This window comes from Meles meles, chromosome 7, assembly GCF_922984935.1.
Source record: "Meles meles chromosome 7, mMelMel3.1 paternal haplotype, whole genome shotgun sequence".
In the NCBI taxonomy this organism is placed as follows: domain Eukaryota; kingdom Metazoa; phylum Chordata; class Mammalia; order Carnivora; family Mustelidae; genus Meles; species Meles meles.
In genome coordinates, this window is record NC_060072.1 from 76,052,931 (window position 1) to 76,070,080 (window position 17,150).

At 39.3% G+C, this 17,150-nt stretch overlaps 1 protein-coding gene across 2 annotated transcripts in view; it reads right to left on the bottom strand.

Moving 5' to 3' along the window:
* The window catches only part of SYT10 (synaptotagmin 10), a 66,761-nt gene extending 50,038 nt beyond the window's left edge, over positions 1–16,723 (bottom strand). For both annotated transcript variants that reach the window (XM_046012659.1, XM_046012658.1), the window contains exon 1: positions 16,339–16,723. In XM_046012659.1, coding sequence (XP_045868615.1) covers positions 16,339–16,489 — 151 coding nt within the window. In that variant the 5' untranslated portion in view covers positions 16,490–16,723. The remainder of the gene's footprint in view (positions 1–16,338) is intronic.
* Between the last annotated feature and the right edge of the window lie 427 nt (positions 16,724–17,150).

A 17,150-nucleotide genomic window follows, 5' to 3' on the forward strand; every position in this document is an offset into this window, starting at 1 on the left:
AATAATTCCAAGTTTTTAATGCTACTTAATTATAAGAATAAAAATTAATTTGACATGCTATTATACATAGATATTAATATTTTACCTAATTTTCCAGTTGCTTATTAAAGCAACCATTGAATATCTTTCCCATTTATATTCCATTGATGAGGAATGTGTGATCATACTTTACATTTTGTAGTTTACCTTATTTTTACTTTTTAATTGTTCATTAGTCCCAGGACTTGAGGAAAAAAAGAAAAAATATATAAAATGTGCTTCCTGATGATTAACTATGGCTTTAAATGGAGGAGTAAATACTGTAATTACCGATTCATAATCTTTATGTATATTTGGCTCCATTTATGTTATATTTTTATGGATATTTTAACTGCTCAATCTGCTCATTTCTACCCAGTTGGAGCTAAAAGCCAAGAAATAAGGAAACTGCAGGACAATGTGGGGTAGGGGCAAAGATGCAAGCAGTTTTCAGTTCACAACTGAAAATGCCTCCTTTCTTACTTATGGATATTAGAGAACTTATGCTCTATCCACAAAAATTTGATGGCACTCATTTATGCCACTGTTCCTAAGTGATGGGCTTTGGCATTCACAAGATTGTTCTCATCCTAGGAAAAAGTGCTGTGGAGATCTCTGACCTTAATTCCATTTTCCCTACTGATGACAATTTCTTTCTAAAATCAGTATCTGGGGGTGCCTGGGTGGTTCAGAGGGTTGAGCCTCTGCCTTCAGTTCAGGTCATGGTCTCAGGGTCCTGGGATCAAGCCCCACATTGGGCTCTCTGCTCAGCAGGGAGCCTGCTTCCCCCCCTCTCTCTCTGCCTCTCTCTCTCAGCCTGCTTGTGATCTCTCTCTCTCTGTGTCAAATAATAAATAAAATCTTTAAAAAATAAAAAAATAAAATCAATATCTGGTTCTACCTTTTAGGGAACCATAAACTATTTCATCCACACTAAGTTACTTGTGAAAGTGAAAAGCTATGCTACCAGTCATGCCAGGGTAGCAGGAAGAAACCAATCCTGTCCTGGCAACTGAGACATATGGTTGCCTTACCTTTCTTGGCCTAACATCCTTCCAGGTCACCTTTTAACCATCTGGGACAAATCCAAACTTTGTAAGGCATTCCATAACATCTCTGGGATTTGGCCGCTTGGTATTGATCAGCTTTATTCTTTTGCCACTTTCCCACCCAATCCCCTTCCCTTGACCACATATTATTTTATTTTTTTTAATATTTTATTTATTTGACAGAGAGAAATCACAAGTAGGCAGAGAGGCAGGCAGAGAGAGAGGAGGAAGCAGGCTCCCCGCGGAGCAGAGAGCCTGACGTGGGGCTTGATCCCAGGACCCTGAGATCATGACCTGAGCCGAAGGCAGAGGCTTTAACCCACTGAGCCACCCAGGCGCCCCCTGACCACATATTATTATCTTATAATTTTGTTCAGGCTGTTTCATGTAGCTCCAATGCATTTTCTTCTCCTCTCTGGCTGCCTGGCAAATTTGTATTCAACAATCAGATCCAATGGTTCCTCTTTCTTGACCCTCTCTCTGCCTTTTCCATTCCTAAGAGCTCTGAAAGGACACCCACCACTGTAACACTGCTATTATAATAACTTGATTGTCTTTTAATCCTTTACCCCATCTCTGGGACATGATGTTTTTCAAAAATTATTATTTTCTTTTGGACATTAGAAAGGCAACATGGTACACATTATCTGGGTTAACATCCAGTAACCAAACACATCAATATATCTATAATGAAATGTATGAATTAGTCATGCTGACTGGGATCACTGAAGATTATAAGTAGCTTAATGACAATTCAGGTAAGGTGTTGATGCCAAAGTGCTACAATTTACAGAATAATTTATTGGTTTTCAGCATTTTGAGGTTTCATAATTGTGGATAAGGCATTATGAATCTGTACTTATGTTTTTCCAGATGTTCCCATCCTACATATACTCTCATTCCTTGCTCTTCAGAGCAGAACCCGAATGTATTCACTGTTTTAGTGTCTGGTATTTATTACATGGTCAAAAGTGTTTATGGGGGCGCCTGGGTGGCTCAGTGGGTTAAGCCGCTGCCTTTGGCTCAGGTCATGATCTTGGGGTCCTGGGATCGAGTCCCACATTGGGCTCTCTGCTCGGCAGGGAGCCTGCTTTCCTCTCTCTTTCTCTCTGCCTGCCTCTCTGCCTACTTGTGATCTCTCTCTCTCTCGCTGTCAAATAAATAAATAAAAATAAAATCTTTAAAAAAAAAGTGTTCATGGAGTCACTGCATACATACTTTGGGAGTTATCTGACAACTCAAATAGTTGTGGATTTCAAGGTGGCTGGATAAAAAAAATTGAGTGATTTAGAGGGAATATGCAGAAATCTTTGTACTAGGAAGATAGTATAATATAGCCTATAATATAGCTTACAATATAATTTATAGATCTGGGTCCAAATATCAACTCAACCACTGTGACTTTGGGCAGGTTGGTTAGTTAGGTTTTAAGAGTCTCAGGAAAAAAAGGGGGTATTTATATTTATTTCATAGGATGTTGTCAGGTTTAAGGAAATGTATATAAAGTATTTAGCCCTGTAATTTGCATAGTGAGTACAGTGATGGGTTGCTATCAGCTATTTACTTTTCTTTAAACAAGAGTACTGAGGGAAAAAGAGGCATAGTTATAGATGGGGTACGGATTGAATGGTGATTCACAAATTAGTAAGAAGAGGAGAGACTCATCTAATGATATCTGGTACTGAAAGGAGTGAATTTGTTTAAAATGAACACCATCATTTCTAAGTAAATGCTAGTGTTTCAGGAAGCTAACAAATAAATCCCATTTTTCTACCCATATGTGCTCAGAACAACTGAGAGGCAGACACAGTGTTGAAACAGGTAGCAAATAAATACTAGCAGCTCTCAGCTTAGGTGTAGCAGAAAGTGGACTCGGTAATATACTACCTTGAATTTAATTACACTTGTCCATATAGTCACAAGCCTGGCTGGACCACCACAGGTATTCCCCATGAGGACTGGACCTTGTAAAATTTACTACATGGAGAAGTAGAGAATATTTGTTTCCTGAGGATATGAACCTTACACCTCAAAGAAGAGAGAAATGGCATTTCTCAGAGATGGGGGTTGGCCAAGATTCCAGGATTATTCCTATCTTATAGCTCCTTTCATCCAAAAACAGAGCAAAGGGGAAAAGGTATTTGTTCTCAACAGCAAAAAGTGAGAAAAGTTGGGATAATTCCAATTTTATCCTGAAAAAATAAAACTAAAGTTATAAAAGTAAGCTTATTGTATTTTATATATTTTTACATTGCCTGCTATCATAAGTGATTAAATTATAAGTATTAAAAAACAAACCAACTGTTTAATCCTTTTTTTCCCCAACAAAATGTGTTATGAAAATAAAAAAAAAATCTGAATTTAAAAATATTAGTGGAGGATCTGGTAGAATTTATAAAGTCATCAAAATATTTTAAATGATTTTTTTATGGTTACAAGTCAATAATTAACCACGGCATGAAAAACGTTCTGAGTCTAGACTTAGTTCAAAGAAAATCAGTAACTTCAGTCTTGACCTTAAGTCAGGATACTGAAAAGGGCAGATACACATTTCAGAAGTAACACTCTGGCTAGGGAGAAGGTCAGAGTGGAAGTGAGACTAGAAGAGGCAAAACTAGCTAACAGATTATGATAGTCATCCACAGAGGGATTATAGTGGTTCTGAATGAGGTTTGCTGGAATGGGGAAAAGAGCAGATTCAGGAAATCATTGGAAGGTTAAAACTCTAGTTAAGGAGTGTGAAGACTGAAAGACAAGAATGTGAGTTAGTGGGAGACAAATAGGATGACAAAGTCAGGAAGACCATGACTTTGAGCTTTGGTCATATTGAGTTTGAAGTACTTGTGGTCAGGCAAGTAGAAATTTTGAGGAAGCTATTGGTCATGCATGACTGCAACTAAAGATAAAATTAAGGGACTTTTAATTTTTTTTAAAGATTTTATTTATTTGACAGAGATCACAACTAGGCAGAGAGGCAGGCAGAGAGAGAGAGAGGAGGAAGCAGGCTCCCCGCTGTGCAGAAAGCCTAATGTGGGTCTTGATCCCAGGACCCTGGGATCATGACCTGAGCCGAAGGCAGAGGCTTTAAACCACTGAGTCACCCAGGTGCCCTAAGGGACTTTTTAAAATAGTGGAATCTGGATCCACGAAAGAAGAGAGAAATTCTATAGAAAACTGAGTACATCAATATTTAAAGAAAAAGAACTTAAAGGAACAAAGAGTCTATGTGCATAGGAGATTAAAAAATAATGGAGAAATATGGGGGGGAAATCAGGTCAATGTGTTTTCACAGAGTTTGCAGAAAAATATTTTAAGAAGTGATCAACCATGTAAAAAAGTTAGGATAAAGTAAGTTCAATTAGAGCAAGTAACTACTAACATCAACAAGTAGGTCTTTGGTGAATTCAATGCAGTTAGTGAAGCAGAGACTGTATAACCAGTTTAATATGGTTAAATAAATGACAGGAATGATGAAGTAGATTCTATAAGAGTTGATAATTCCTTCAGGAAACTGGACGAAGGAAAGGAGGCGAGAGAAAGCAGTAACTAAATAGCACATGGAGTTGATGAAGGTGTTTTATCAGGATGTGTAGTACTCAAGCATGTTTTAAAAATTAGGGGAAGGAATCAGACAAGAGTACACAGAAAGTTAAGCAGAATGCATAATTAATGGTGAAGTCCCAAAACAGGAGACAATGGATGGATGGGGTCTGAAGCAAGGGTGAAAGGACTGCCTCATTTTTTCCTTCATAAGAAAAGTAGATGGTTCTGGAATCAGGTAAGTTTATAGGTCTTTGGGCAGAAAGTCAAGTGAATTCCTTATAAGTAGTATCTTCTCTCCAAAGTAGAAGTTAGGGTCAACTGCCAGTTATTTACTGATATTTGGGGGAATAGTTTGGAATATTTGAACACACTGGGGAAGTTTTAAAATAAGAATTGTAGAGAACAGGAGAAACTCGAATGGGGAAATACAGGATTTCTGTTCAGAATTGAGGGTTCTTTTGAAATGAGAGGTTAATAGAATGATGCTAGCCTGCCAGGTTTTAAAAATCTCCTGAATATTCAGTTGTTCTGGTGTAGGGATAAAGAAGAAGATGAATTTATCCATGAATGAGGTTCCTCTCCCCCATAGTGCAGGAAGATCCAATATACTTCAAAGGAAAAAAATGACTGAGATGACGAAATGATGCAACATTAAGTATGGTGCCATGTTTATTGGCAGAGAATTCAGAGAAGTAGAAAGGTGAATGGGCTGGAGTTTCCAAATGAGAAAAGGTGAAAGCATAGGAACTTTTGGTTGGGGACTGGGGAGGTTAGGTAGGGAAAAGATCACTGGAGAAAAGGGGTCAACATTGGGAGGCCAAGGTGATGAATATAAATGGGTTGCCTTTGGGGCAGAAGTTACTCCTTGCAATGGCAAACTTGATGAGTAGGATCTATCTCAAATTTACAATGTCTCTGGATAGTTAAAAAGAATCCATTATATGATGTTCATCATATTATATCTTGGTAAGACTAAGAGTTAATGAATTATACAGAGATTAGGTACCAAGATAATCAGGTTTAAAATTGCTCAAACTGGTTTGATTACATATATATGCATAACCATTGCTTTACCACTATCTATTTACTTATCTGACTGGATATCTCTGACTCACTTCTGCTATAGAGATCTTACTCTCTTATTATGTCTTAATATCTCAAAATAAAGTGACCCACTTCTAAAAAACTAAGACAACTCTCATCAGAAAACCGAATAAGCCAAAAAATATGATTCTTCAGAAACTTAGTAAAGCAGAACTTTGCTATAGTCTTTATAACTACAGCACAGCAGTTGAATTCTCTGAGGCCTGTAAAATATGTTAGATCTAATTGCCTACTACCTATGCAGACAGAAAAGATCACATAGAAAAGCACAGACCAGTTGGCACGCTCTCAATTTCCATCACCACTGCCTTAATTGATATTCTTATGTTTCTGTATCATTTTTAAAAAGTTTAAAATTCTAGTTCTTTAGTTTTCAAAATGAAGAAAAATATATGATTTCTTATAATTAATCAAAAATTATAATTTAGGGGTCCCTGGGTGGCTCAGTGGGTTAAGCTTCTGTCTTCAGCTCAGGTCATGATCTCAGGGTCCTAGGATTGAGTCCTGCTTCGGGGTGTCTCCTCAGCAGTGAGCCTGCTTCCCCCTCTCTCTCTGCCTACTTGTGATCTCTGTCTGTCAAATAAATAAATAAAATCTTTTTTAAAAAGTTATAATTTAGTTCATTGGTGTTCTAAGCCTTTTCTTTCTTTGGTTGCTTCCCATTACTGCTAGAACACAGACCACATTTATGGCATCATTCCATAAAGAGGGGGAATAAAACTCAAATTTGCAAGTCTTATTCAAAAAAAGTTGAGGAGGGGTGCCTGGGTGGCTCAGTGGGTTAAAGCCTCTGCCCTCGGCTCTGGTCACGATCCCAGAATCCTGGGATCAAGCCCCGGTCTGGGTCTCAGCTCAGCAGGGAGCCTGCTTCCTCCTCTCTCTATGCCTGCTTCTCTGCCTACTTGTGATCTCTGTCAAATAAATAAAATCTTAAAAAAAAATAAAGTTGAGGAAAACTGTGTCTAGGATAAAAATTTGGAATTATCTTTGAAGTTAACCTATTTATCCTCTTCATAATGGTATTACAGTTGACCCTTAAATAAAGAGGGGATTAGGGGCACTACCCCCGAGTTGAAAATCTCCATATAACTTTTGACTCCTTAAAAGTTTAACTTTATTTATATTTCATTTTTAATTTTTTAAACAGATTTTATTTATTTATATGCAAGAGACAGACACAAATGGGGAGAGAGGCAGATGGAGAGACATTAGCAGACTCCCTGCTGAGTGTGGAGCCCTACATGTGGCTCAATCCTAGGATCCTGAGATCATGATCTGAGCTGAGATCAAAATTCAGACGCCTAACTGACTGAGCCACACTATTAATAGCCTACTGCTGACCAGAAGACTTGCCAATAACATAACCACTTGGTTAACACATATTTGTATATGTATTAAATACTATCTTTTTACAATAAAGTAGTCTAGAGAAAATACAGTGTTATTAAGTAAATCATAAAAAGAAAATACATTTAGAGTACTTACTGTACTATTAAAAAATCCACATATAAGTGGATCTGCACAGTTGAATCCTGTGTTCAAGGATCAGCTCTAGTGTTATAACAGGGCATAATTCTGATTTCTGTAACAAGGGGCCAAATTAACAATGGCTTCCACAAGGGAGAAGTTTATTTCTCAGTGTAATTAACTGTGTGATTAATTGTCCCAGCATAAGCAGGCCAGGGCATACCCATCAGCTTCAAGGTGTCTAGAATCCTGGTTTCTTCAATTTGTTTTTGCCTTCTCCTTAAAGTCCAAGAAGGCAAGTTAACCATGTCCATGTTCCAGGCAGTTGAGTGGCAGAATAACAAGGGAAAGGGAAGGTGAGAGTATGTACTTTTATTTTAAGGGCACAGCCTGGAAGTAGTAAGTAGTACATATCATTGCTGCCAACATGCTGATGGTCAGATTGATTGACTGACTAATTATTTATTTATTTGTCAGAGAAAAAGAGCAAGCAGGGGGAGTGGCAGGCAGAGGGAGAAGCAGGCTCCCTGCTGAGCAAGGAGCCTGATGTGGGGCTCCATCCCAAGACCCCGGGATCATGACCTGAGCTGAAAGCAGATACCTAACTGACTGAGGCAACCAGGCATCCCCTGATGGTTGGATTTAGTCACGTGGTTGCACCAAACCAAAAATAAAGCTCAGAAAAGTTGTTATTTTTAAATTTAAAAAATTTTAAATTTATTTTAATGCTATCACATACCTAACTAAAAATAAAGGATTCTGATACTGTGAAATGAAAGGGGAAAATGAATACTAGGAAACAACTAGCAGTTTCCTTTTCATCTATCAATCCAATACATAATCAACATATCATCCTTGCAGCAGTGCTGCTTTAATTTCCACTTAACTGTATTGATTTTTGCGTTTTTCTTGAATTTCAGTAAACATAAACAGCTTTATGTTAATACTATACTTAATTGATTATAAAATGCACATTTTAAAACATTTTCATTTTCTGAAATTAGAATATATCTTAGTATCAATAGCTTGTTACAGTCACTAATAGCCAGGAAGTGAGTGTGTCATAATTTGTTCTGAGTATGTGCTAAAGCAAAAGCATCAACATTGGAAGTCATAGAAAGTGAAGTCTAAGTGGATTGAAAGAAAACAGTAGAGAAAACGTGAAGCCTAGCCCTAAAACTTGCAAGCCAAACTTTTACTGGGGATGGAGGGAGAAGGCACTGAGTCAAGTGAGTTTTCCAACATTGCACATAACTGTACAGGTAGCTTAGAGCACAACGTCAATGGCCTTTGTATCTTTTATGAATTCTTTTAAGGCATTCTTGATGGCATAGATCCCAATAATGAATGCAAACAAAGGTATCACCAATTCTGAATCAAAAAGCCATTCAGAAGAACCACACTCAATTTTATTTTATTTATTTATTTTTAAAGATTTTATTTATTAATTTGACAGAGAGAGAGATCACAAGTAGGCAGAGAGGCAGGCAGAGAGAGAGAGAGAGAGAGAAGCAGGCTCCCTGCTGAGGAGAGAGCCCAATGCAGGCCTCGAACCCAGGACCCTGGGATCATGTCCCGAGCCCAAGGCAGAAATTTAAGCCACTGAGCCACCCAGGCGCCCTGGACCACACTCAATTTTAATTTAAAATTATTTTAACCCATTTATATGTTTTCCTTTTTATGTGTGTGCAACAGTGATATACTTTTTAAAATTTATGTCAGTTTTAAAAGAAGTCTTTACATAAGTATGAAGCAAAAATTCTGTGTGATAAGAAGGCATTAAGCCACAATGTAACATCATTCTTTTTCCTTTTTTGGTATCATTTAAATACTGGTGTCTCTTATCAATAGCATCTTAGATTCAATCAAATATGGTATCAAATATGGTACTAAATATAGTATAAAAGTATCCAATGTATAAAAATTCTTTACATATGTTCATAATTGAGTAGTTTATAAACTGTGACCATCTTCTACATTTACAATAACTTGAACTATACATAGTGTTTAATTAATGGTATGAGTACATTTTAATGTCTGACATAGTGGCTTTCACAAAAGTGTTCAATAAATATTTGTTGAATAAAAGCATAATGCTAACACTATCTCTTGGATAGAGTAACAACTCATACTGTAACATATTAGAAATGATAATATGCTTCTTGATAGTTTTGTCAATTATTCCTATAAATATGACTACTGAAATAGAACTATAGGAATAATAAAGACTATAAACAGTAGTCCTCATTGTTTGATTAAAATAATTCTGCAGGATGAACAAATTGACATTTACAAGGTTTCTTCAATTGACTGTAATATTGTCTCTATTCAATAACAGAACGTTAAAGAGAAGATCCTAACACACCTCAGAATCCACCTGGATTAAAAAAAAAAAGTTAATACCAGTCCCCCACCTCCATCATTCTACCCTTCTAGCTCTGAGGTATCACAGCACAATTTCATGATTATATAGTCATGTGATGGGTGTGTGTATATACACACACACACAGTTTTATTTTCTGGTAGTCTTAAGCCTCGTTAATGTCAGCTCTTACAGCTTCAGTAGTCAATTAGAATATCTAACATTATAAGGAAAAAGAAAACGAGTTTATTATATAATAACAAGAAACCATCTCTTGGGATGCCTGGATGGCTCAGTCAGTTAAGCATCTGCCTTCAGCTCAGTCATGATGATCCCAGGATCAAGCCTCACATTGGGCTCCTCGCTCAGCCGGGAACCTGCTTCTCCCTCTGCCTGCTGTGGCCCCTGCTTGTGTTCTCTCTCTCTGACAATTAAATAAATAAAATCTTAAAGAAAAAAAAGAAGCCATCTCTTCAGTTAGGATTCTGTTTCTCAACTTGGGCAGTATTGGATATTCTACCAACAGAAAAAATTGGTATTGTACAAATTAGAAACAAGCAAAATAATTTACTGAACTTTACTAGTAACACTTCCTATTAGGGGGGGGTCTAGTTTTCTTTGACATCATAGCACTGTTAATAATGATATATATAGATGGTTGATAACTTACATTAAATACCCAAAATATGGCAGGAAAATAAAACAAAGTTTTTAATGTATTATTTTTTTCTAGTTACAAAGTAATAAAAATGATTTAACTGACAATTTCATATCTGTTTTCATTACAGGCTTATTTATGGATATACAAAAGGAGCTATATTTGTAATTACATGAGCTGAAAGTTGTGCATTTTGGACACACTAAAATCTTTTACATGATTTTACTGTTCAAATAAATTAGTTATATTTAGCTAAGAATTCATGAATAAACACTCTTGTACACTTAATTGCAAATGCATTCATGTACTCAAGTAAGGAAAATGAAGAATGTTCTATCTTATACTTGTATGAAAATACATCTAAAAAAGAAACTTTGGGATTTGGGTCATAATTACACACTGAGAAATCTTATTAATACTCCACCTGGGTGGCTCAGTTAAGCAGCTGATTCTTGATTTCGACTCTTGATTTAGGCTCACGATCTCAGGGTTTGGGGATGGAGCCCAGCATCAGGATCTGTGCTCAGCGGGGAGTCTGCCCCTCTCTCTCTCCTTTTCCCTCTGCCCCTTGCCCTGTTCACGCATGCTGGGTCTCTAAAATAAATAAATAAATCTTTAAAAAAATTACCTTCCAATGTGGCACTAATTACAGTCAATGGTATTATAATAGATAAGAACCTGTCCTTACAAGCATTTGTTCCAGGGCTTTATGACACCAAGAATGTGTCTCCCAGGAAATCTTCCTATTGCTACTTTTTGGTGAACCTACGATACGATCTAAGAAGTCCTGGGTTCTTATCCTGGTTGCATCATTAAATAGCTGTGATTTGAGGGGATGTTGCAGACTTTTCCTGCCTTTGTTTTTGCCACTGCAAAATGATGATTTCTAATTCTAAGTGGTATGACTAATAGGCATTTGAATAATGATATTATTTTTTCCCACGCTGTCTTCTACTTCAGCAAACAGGCTTTCTTTACTATTATAAATTGATATTTTAAATGGATATTCCAATTTTTCTACAACTTCAATAAAGTCAATAGTTTTATTATGCAACACTTAACAAAAATTTAGTCACTGGATCTTAGCCTTTCCTGAAGACACTCCAGGGAAACTCAGTGGACATCCATATGGGGTTCAGTTGCTTTTTCATTAGTATCTTGCTCATGTTCTAGGTTTTAAATGCCTCAAATGCTTTAATTTCTGCCATTTCATAAACTACATATTTTGCATGCCTATCTACCTGGATCCTGTATTGGACACTGGAGACATAAAGACACAAATATATATAATATAGTTTCAGAGGAATTTGGAAATTATTAAATAGCACCCATCATTTTACAAATAAAGAAATTAGTTTCTTGAGGATAAATTTATTAATTCATTTATTCTTTCTTTCATTTCTTCAACAAGTATTTGTTGAGACTCTAGTAGGAGCCACAGATTTTTCTAGGTACTAAGGATAAGACAGTAAAGAAACCACTGCTCTCAAAGAGCTTATATTCTATTGACTTAATGTACATATCAGGAAGCACACAATTACATTTGCAAAATATAGATAATTTTAATTATCATTAGAGATTCCAATAAACATTTGTGATAATGTTTATCTTCTATCAGCATTTTGTAAAAATGAAATCTTATAAGTGAATGCAAGTGCATTCCATTTGTTTTTTGCATAAAAGTTTAACTTTTAAAGAAAAGAGACTTGAAATCTCCATTAGACATTTCAAAAAAAAAAAAAAAAAAAAAAAAAAAAGAAAAGAGACTTGAATGAAATGGGCAGCTATAGACCTTGTATATAAAATCATTCTTGTAAGAACCATATTTCAGATATTTATAGCTCATATAAAGAGAAAATATAGATCTTAATTTGTTTCAAGAAAAAAAAAAGGATTAAAGCAAAAAAAGGTCCAGTCAGTATTGCCAAAATGTTGATATCTCAGAATTAACAAAAACAGATGCTTGCTGAGACTGGCTTGGCCATTGAAGATAGTTGTTCATTTCCCTTTGGAGCAAATGAGACCAAGCACAAAATGTATTGATGATCATGTAAAAAAGACTAGAAATAGAAGGTGGCTGTTTTTCACTGGAATGACTGGAGGAAGAAAAAAAATCCTCTCACACATCCTTCTTCATATTGGCCTATCTGAATTCATTATGGTTCAATCACTCTCTCAGACCTATTAGTCTTAAGGAAAATTTTCCTCTATATTTCTAAATTGTAACTCTTTATACAACCATTAGAATGTGCAAAACTCAGTGGTGTAGTGATACAAGAATTACGAATTGATTGAGTAGTCATCTGCTTTGTGTCTGTAGAGAAGACCTATGAAACACCCTTACTCATTTTAAGTCCTTATCATAGACTTAAAATGCTTTAATCTCAGGGGCGCCTGGGTGGCTCAGTGGATTAAGCCGCTGCCTTCGGCTCAGGTCATGATCTCAGGGTCCTGGGATCGAGTCCCGCGTTGGGCTCTCTGCTCAGCGGGGAGCCTGCTTCCCCCTCTCTCTCTGCCTGCCTCTCTGCCTACTTGTGATCTCTGTCTGTCAAATAAATAAATAAAATCTTAAAAAAAAATGCTTTAATCTCAGAGGACAATCATGATATACTTTTCAAATTCTATTTAGTCATCTCTTTTATTAGTCAAGTAACTTTAAGGAAATTCTTCGATAGACCTCCTTATCTCCACATCTGAGAAACTGAGGAACACATGTATGAATTTAGAAAAATTTGTTTAAACTTTTTTTAGAATTTTTAGTCCCAAATTAAAAGTAAAAAATGCAAAATTAAAACAATGATGAATTAAATGTTTATTTAAAATACTTAAGGTTAGGTCTATACAATTAGGATGTGACTGTGTGCTTCACTGGGTTTGATTATTTATGATTTATGAGGTCTGCCTTTTAAGCAACATAGTTTCCTAAAACCTCATAAACATTTGGATATGGAGTAGCAGTTAAAGACTGACCAGCAATGAACCCAAATGCAGTTCAAAAACTATTATGTATCTTAGTTACAGTATATCTGAAAAATAACATTTTAGGTGGCTATATTGTTTTGTATTTTCCCTAAGCATTCTAGTATTAAATCATGTTGTACATGAAGATGAACTTAGTGGGTGACATGTCCATGGGGAGAGGGGAGTATCAGTGGTAAAAAGAGGGCAAAATTTGATTTTCTAAAAACTGCGCACGATGAATTTTCTAGCGAAGAGGTAATGTTGACATCAATAATGTCTCTAACAAACTATTCCAAGAAAGTAAACTAACTAGTGTTGGCAGATGCAATCTACAGCATCATAAATTTTATGAAAACACAGCATTGGTCTACTTGATAGGTAGATCCTTAATGCCAATAACATTGCTGCTGCTTCTGCTACTGCTGTTATACTAAAAAGGATGTTTTTATTGGCATCTGAAAAACCAGTAGGAGAATATCTTATTTATATACCTGATTCATTAGTTCTTTAATGTAGAATGGCTTTAATTGGGATTACTGGAATTTCTCTCCTTCTACTCCTATGTGAAGGAATCTAAAAATACACTCAATCTGGAAGCTTGTAATTGTCACTGCAGCCTTTGAATAACTGACACCATATGGGCAGAGCTGATTAACATGCAAAGTAAATAACCACTGTATCATTCAATGTCGATGTCCCCCTACTAATAATGTGCTTCCCATTAAACAAACAGTGAGTAGAAGGATCACCTATGAGAAGTGTTTTTATTTAGGGACTTATAATAAAGGGCACATGTGCATAAGTTATAAGAAAATGAACAAGGCGAAGCTGAGTGGCTAATTAATACAAAGAATCAGTAAATAATAGCTGAATCCATTTCACCATTATCGATTGGTGTTGGAAGTTGATTTGTGGGTTAAAGTATTCTATTTCTGATTGTTGCATAGATTTATAAATAGAATATGTAAAGTAATCTTCGGCATCTTTATATCTAATATACAACCTAATAGAATGTCTTCTTTAGTGGTAGCCACTCAAAATATATTCATATATTAAGTCAAATACCCCACTTGGATAGTATATATATTTCAGTGAACAGGAGAAAAATATCCATGTAATTGTTTTAGACTCGTTTTCCCCCACTTTTTTCTATCCAAGCATCCAAAAAGTCCAAAAGGAATGAGGACTACAACTACTTCTTGTATTGCTTAGAACAAGCCCAAACCCTTTCTGCAATTCGTATACTGTGTTATACCTTAAGTTTATATGGTTGTGTACTTAGATTTATAAGCTAGTAATTGGTTTCCAACCTTCACAAATTGTCCTCATTACCAGACAATCTGAGACCCAGGAAACCACTACTTGGTGTGTGATCACAAACAGTTGGATCACAGCATCAACTGTTAAATGACCAAATTATAGGTCTTTAAGTTTAAATACTCTAATTTCTTCCACCACCCCCTCCTCTGAGTCTTATCTTTAGCGCGTATATTGCTAAAGACAGTTCGGAAGGCTTTATCCAATAGCGCCACAGAGGACTTTTAAGGTCACACTATTTTGAGGGTTTATCTCATGCTTAGCAACCACACACAGGACGCGCATATACACAGTATTCACCAGTCCCTTCCACTAATAGTTTTTTCATACATTCCTAGGAATTAACACCCACTGAACAAGAGATAAAGACTTATGTTTGCATATTCGCAAAATGTCTAAGTTTCCAGCATGTGGACAGCACCAATTCTATGTATCATTCTGCTCTGGGGTCAAGTAGCAGTCTCTGCAGACAGAAAGAAGCTTCCCTTGGTTTCTGGGGCCATGACCAGAAAATTTGAAAACCCCAAAGATACTCCGTTTACAAAATGGCATGTAAATAAACCACATCTATCCACCCCCCACCCCCAACACACCCCATTTCCTTTCCCTTTTCTTCAGCGGTGGTGGTGGGCAGGAGAGAGTCACTAACAGTGTCCTCCTGACCGCCTTCCCAGGCTTTCTGCAGTCGTGCTCCACTCGCGTTGAGCGGTCCAGCTCTTACTTGTTGCCCTGGCTACCCTCAACCCACGAAGCCCCGCCGGGAGAGAACAATGACAGGAGAGCAAAGAGAGAGAAACGAGACCCACATTAGGAATGGCAATCTTCCAGCCCGATGCCCCAAATCCCGAAACCAGTGTGTGTTTGTCTCCCAAAGCAACAAGTGACCCTCGCAAGGGACTCGAAACCACGCGGCCCGCAACTCTGGAGTCCCTGCACAACAGGCTGCACAAACCAAACATTGCGCAGGTGGTTAAAACCCTACCCAAACGTGACCAAACAATAGTTCTGATACGGTTCCCCCCACTCCCCGAGAAAAACCTGTCGCCTGAGGCTACTTTCCACCCATAGATTTCTGACGGTCAAAGTCCTCCATCCCACCCCACCCCCCCTTTTTTTACAAGTTTCCTGAACGGAGAGGGAGAATGCCCGTGTGTTTGGGTGTATCAGGGCATATGTGCAGAAAGGACTTATAAATTTTTTTGTCCTTCCGCTTAATCTGTGACCAAAGTCTTAACTGCCGCCTGAAAAAAATGGGATCAATAAGCCCTGCTGTTCTGCCAACGTTCAAGAAGCCCTACAAAATCACACTTAATAAAGGGACTTGGACACTGTCAAAAGCTCGACAAGTTGTAGCCCCTAGTTACTCCTTCTGGGAACCTTTCCGCTCCCGGAATCCAAGGCAGCCCCATGGGCAAGGCGGATCTTCACTTGCAAGCTGGGATTCTCGGGTCCGGCCCTTTACCCAAGCTCGCGACCCGCGAGATGAGAGAGCGCAGCGCTAGTCCCGCGGGCGAGCGGCTCCCGCGGGCAGCGCTGGGTGAGCGGGCTGGGCGCAGCCGCCCGCGCTCGCCTCGCCACCCCGGAAGGGAGCCCGCAGGCGTGGGAGAGCAGCGGAGTGGAGGTGCGGGAGCCGGGGAGCAAGTAGGGACGGCGCGGCGGGCAACGAGCAGACTAGGGAAGTGGAAGAAGCCGGGCAGGTGAAGGCGAGGACGCCAAACCCGAACAGCCCACGCTCGAAGTCTCCAGGAGCTGCGCGGAAAGAAGGGGCAAGGTAGGAAGGCGCGGCGTCCCACAGACGCCTGGCGCCGTGCGGGGTCCCGGCTGGGCGCGCGGAAGCAAGAGGAGCCCTTCCCGGTTACCTGTGCTGCTTCCGCCCTGGCTGCCCCTGTCCCGGGGGAAGATGCCCGAGCACTTCTCCCACTCCACCTGGCCCGCGAAGCACAGCTCGGTGACGATGTGCAGCGCCTTCTGGCACAGGCTGCTCACTCCGTCCTCCTTGTGGAAACTCATTGTTTGGCCTCTTACTCCCCACTCAGCCGTCCCTTTCCCCTTCCCGTTACCTCTAGGCGGGCCCCTCGGGCGCCCTAAGCCATCGCCCGCCCGCGGGGAAATGGGCGGGAGAGTGCGCTGCTCAGAGGCGGCAACTCTTAGGAGCCGCAAGTTAGCCCCATGGTAGGAGTGGAGGGCGCCGGGGAAGGCGGAGAGGCTGGGGCTGGAACCCGCGCGAGGCTTGCGGCGGCGAGGTTTGCGCCACTTCTCCCGCCGTGCCAGCCAGTCGAGGCGAGCTGGAGAGAGAGACCCGGCATAGAGTGCGGGGAGTGGGGCAAGGCGGGGGGAGACGTAAAAAAGCCTAAGCCCCGGGCTCGCTAGAACGCCCCCCTCCTCTTCCAGGCGCGTTTGTGCTTCTGGCCGGTGCCTGGCGGCGGCGCGTCCAATCGCAGCCCGGCGCGGGCCTGGACGACCCGTGGCGGTACCCGCAGCGCCCCCTCCCCGCCGAGCTGGGGATGGAGTTGGCCCGGGAGGACTGGCGGCCCCGCGCCCCTGCTGGGGTCACTGGTTAGGCTTCTGGGACTGGATGCAGCGAGGCGGGGATTAGAGAAATCTCCGTTTTCTCCTCGGTCCGCCCCCACCCGAATTTCAGTCCTCTACCTCTCCAACTTTGCTACACATG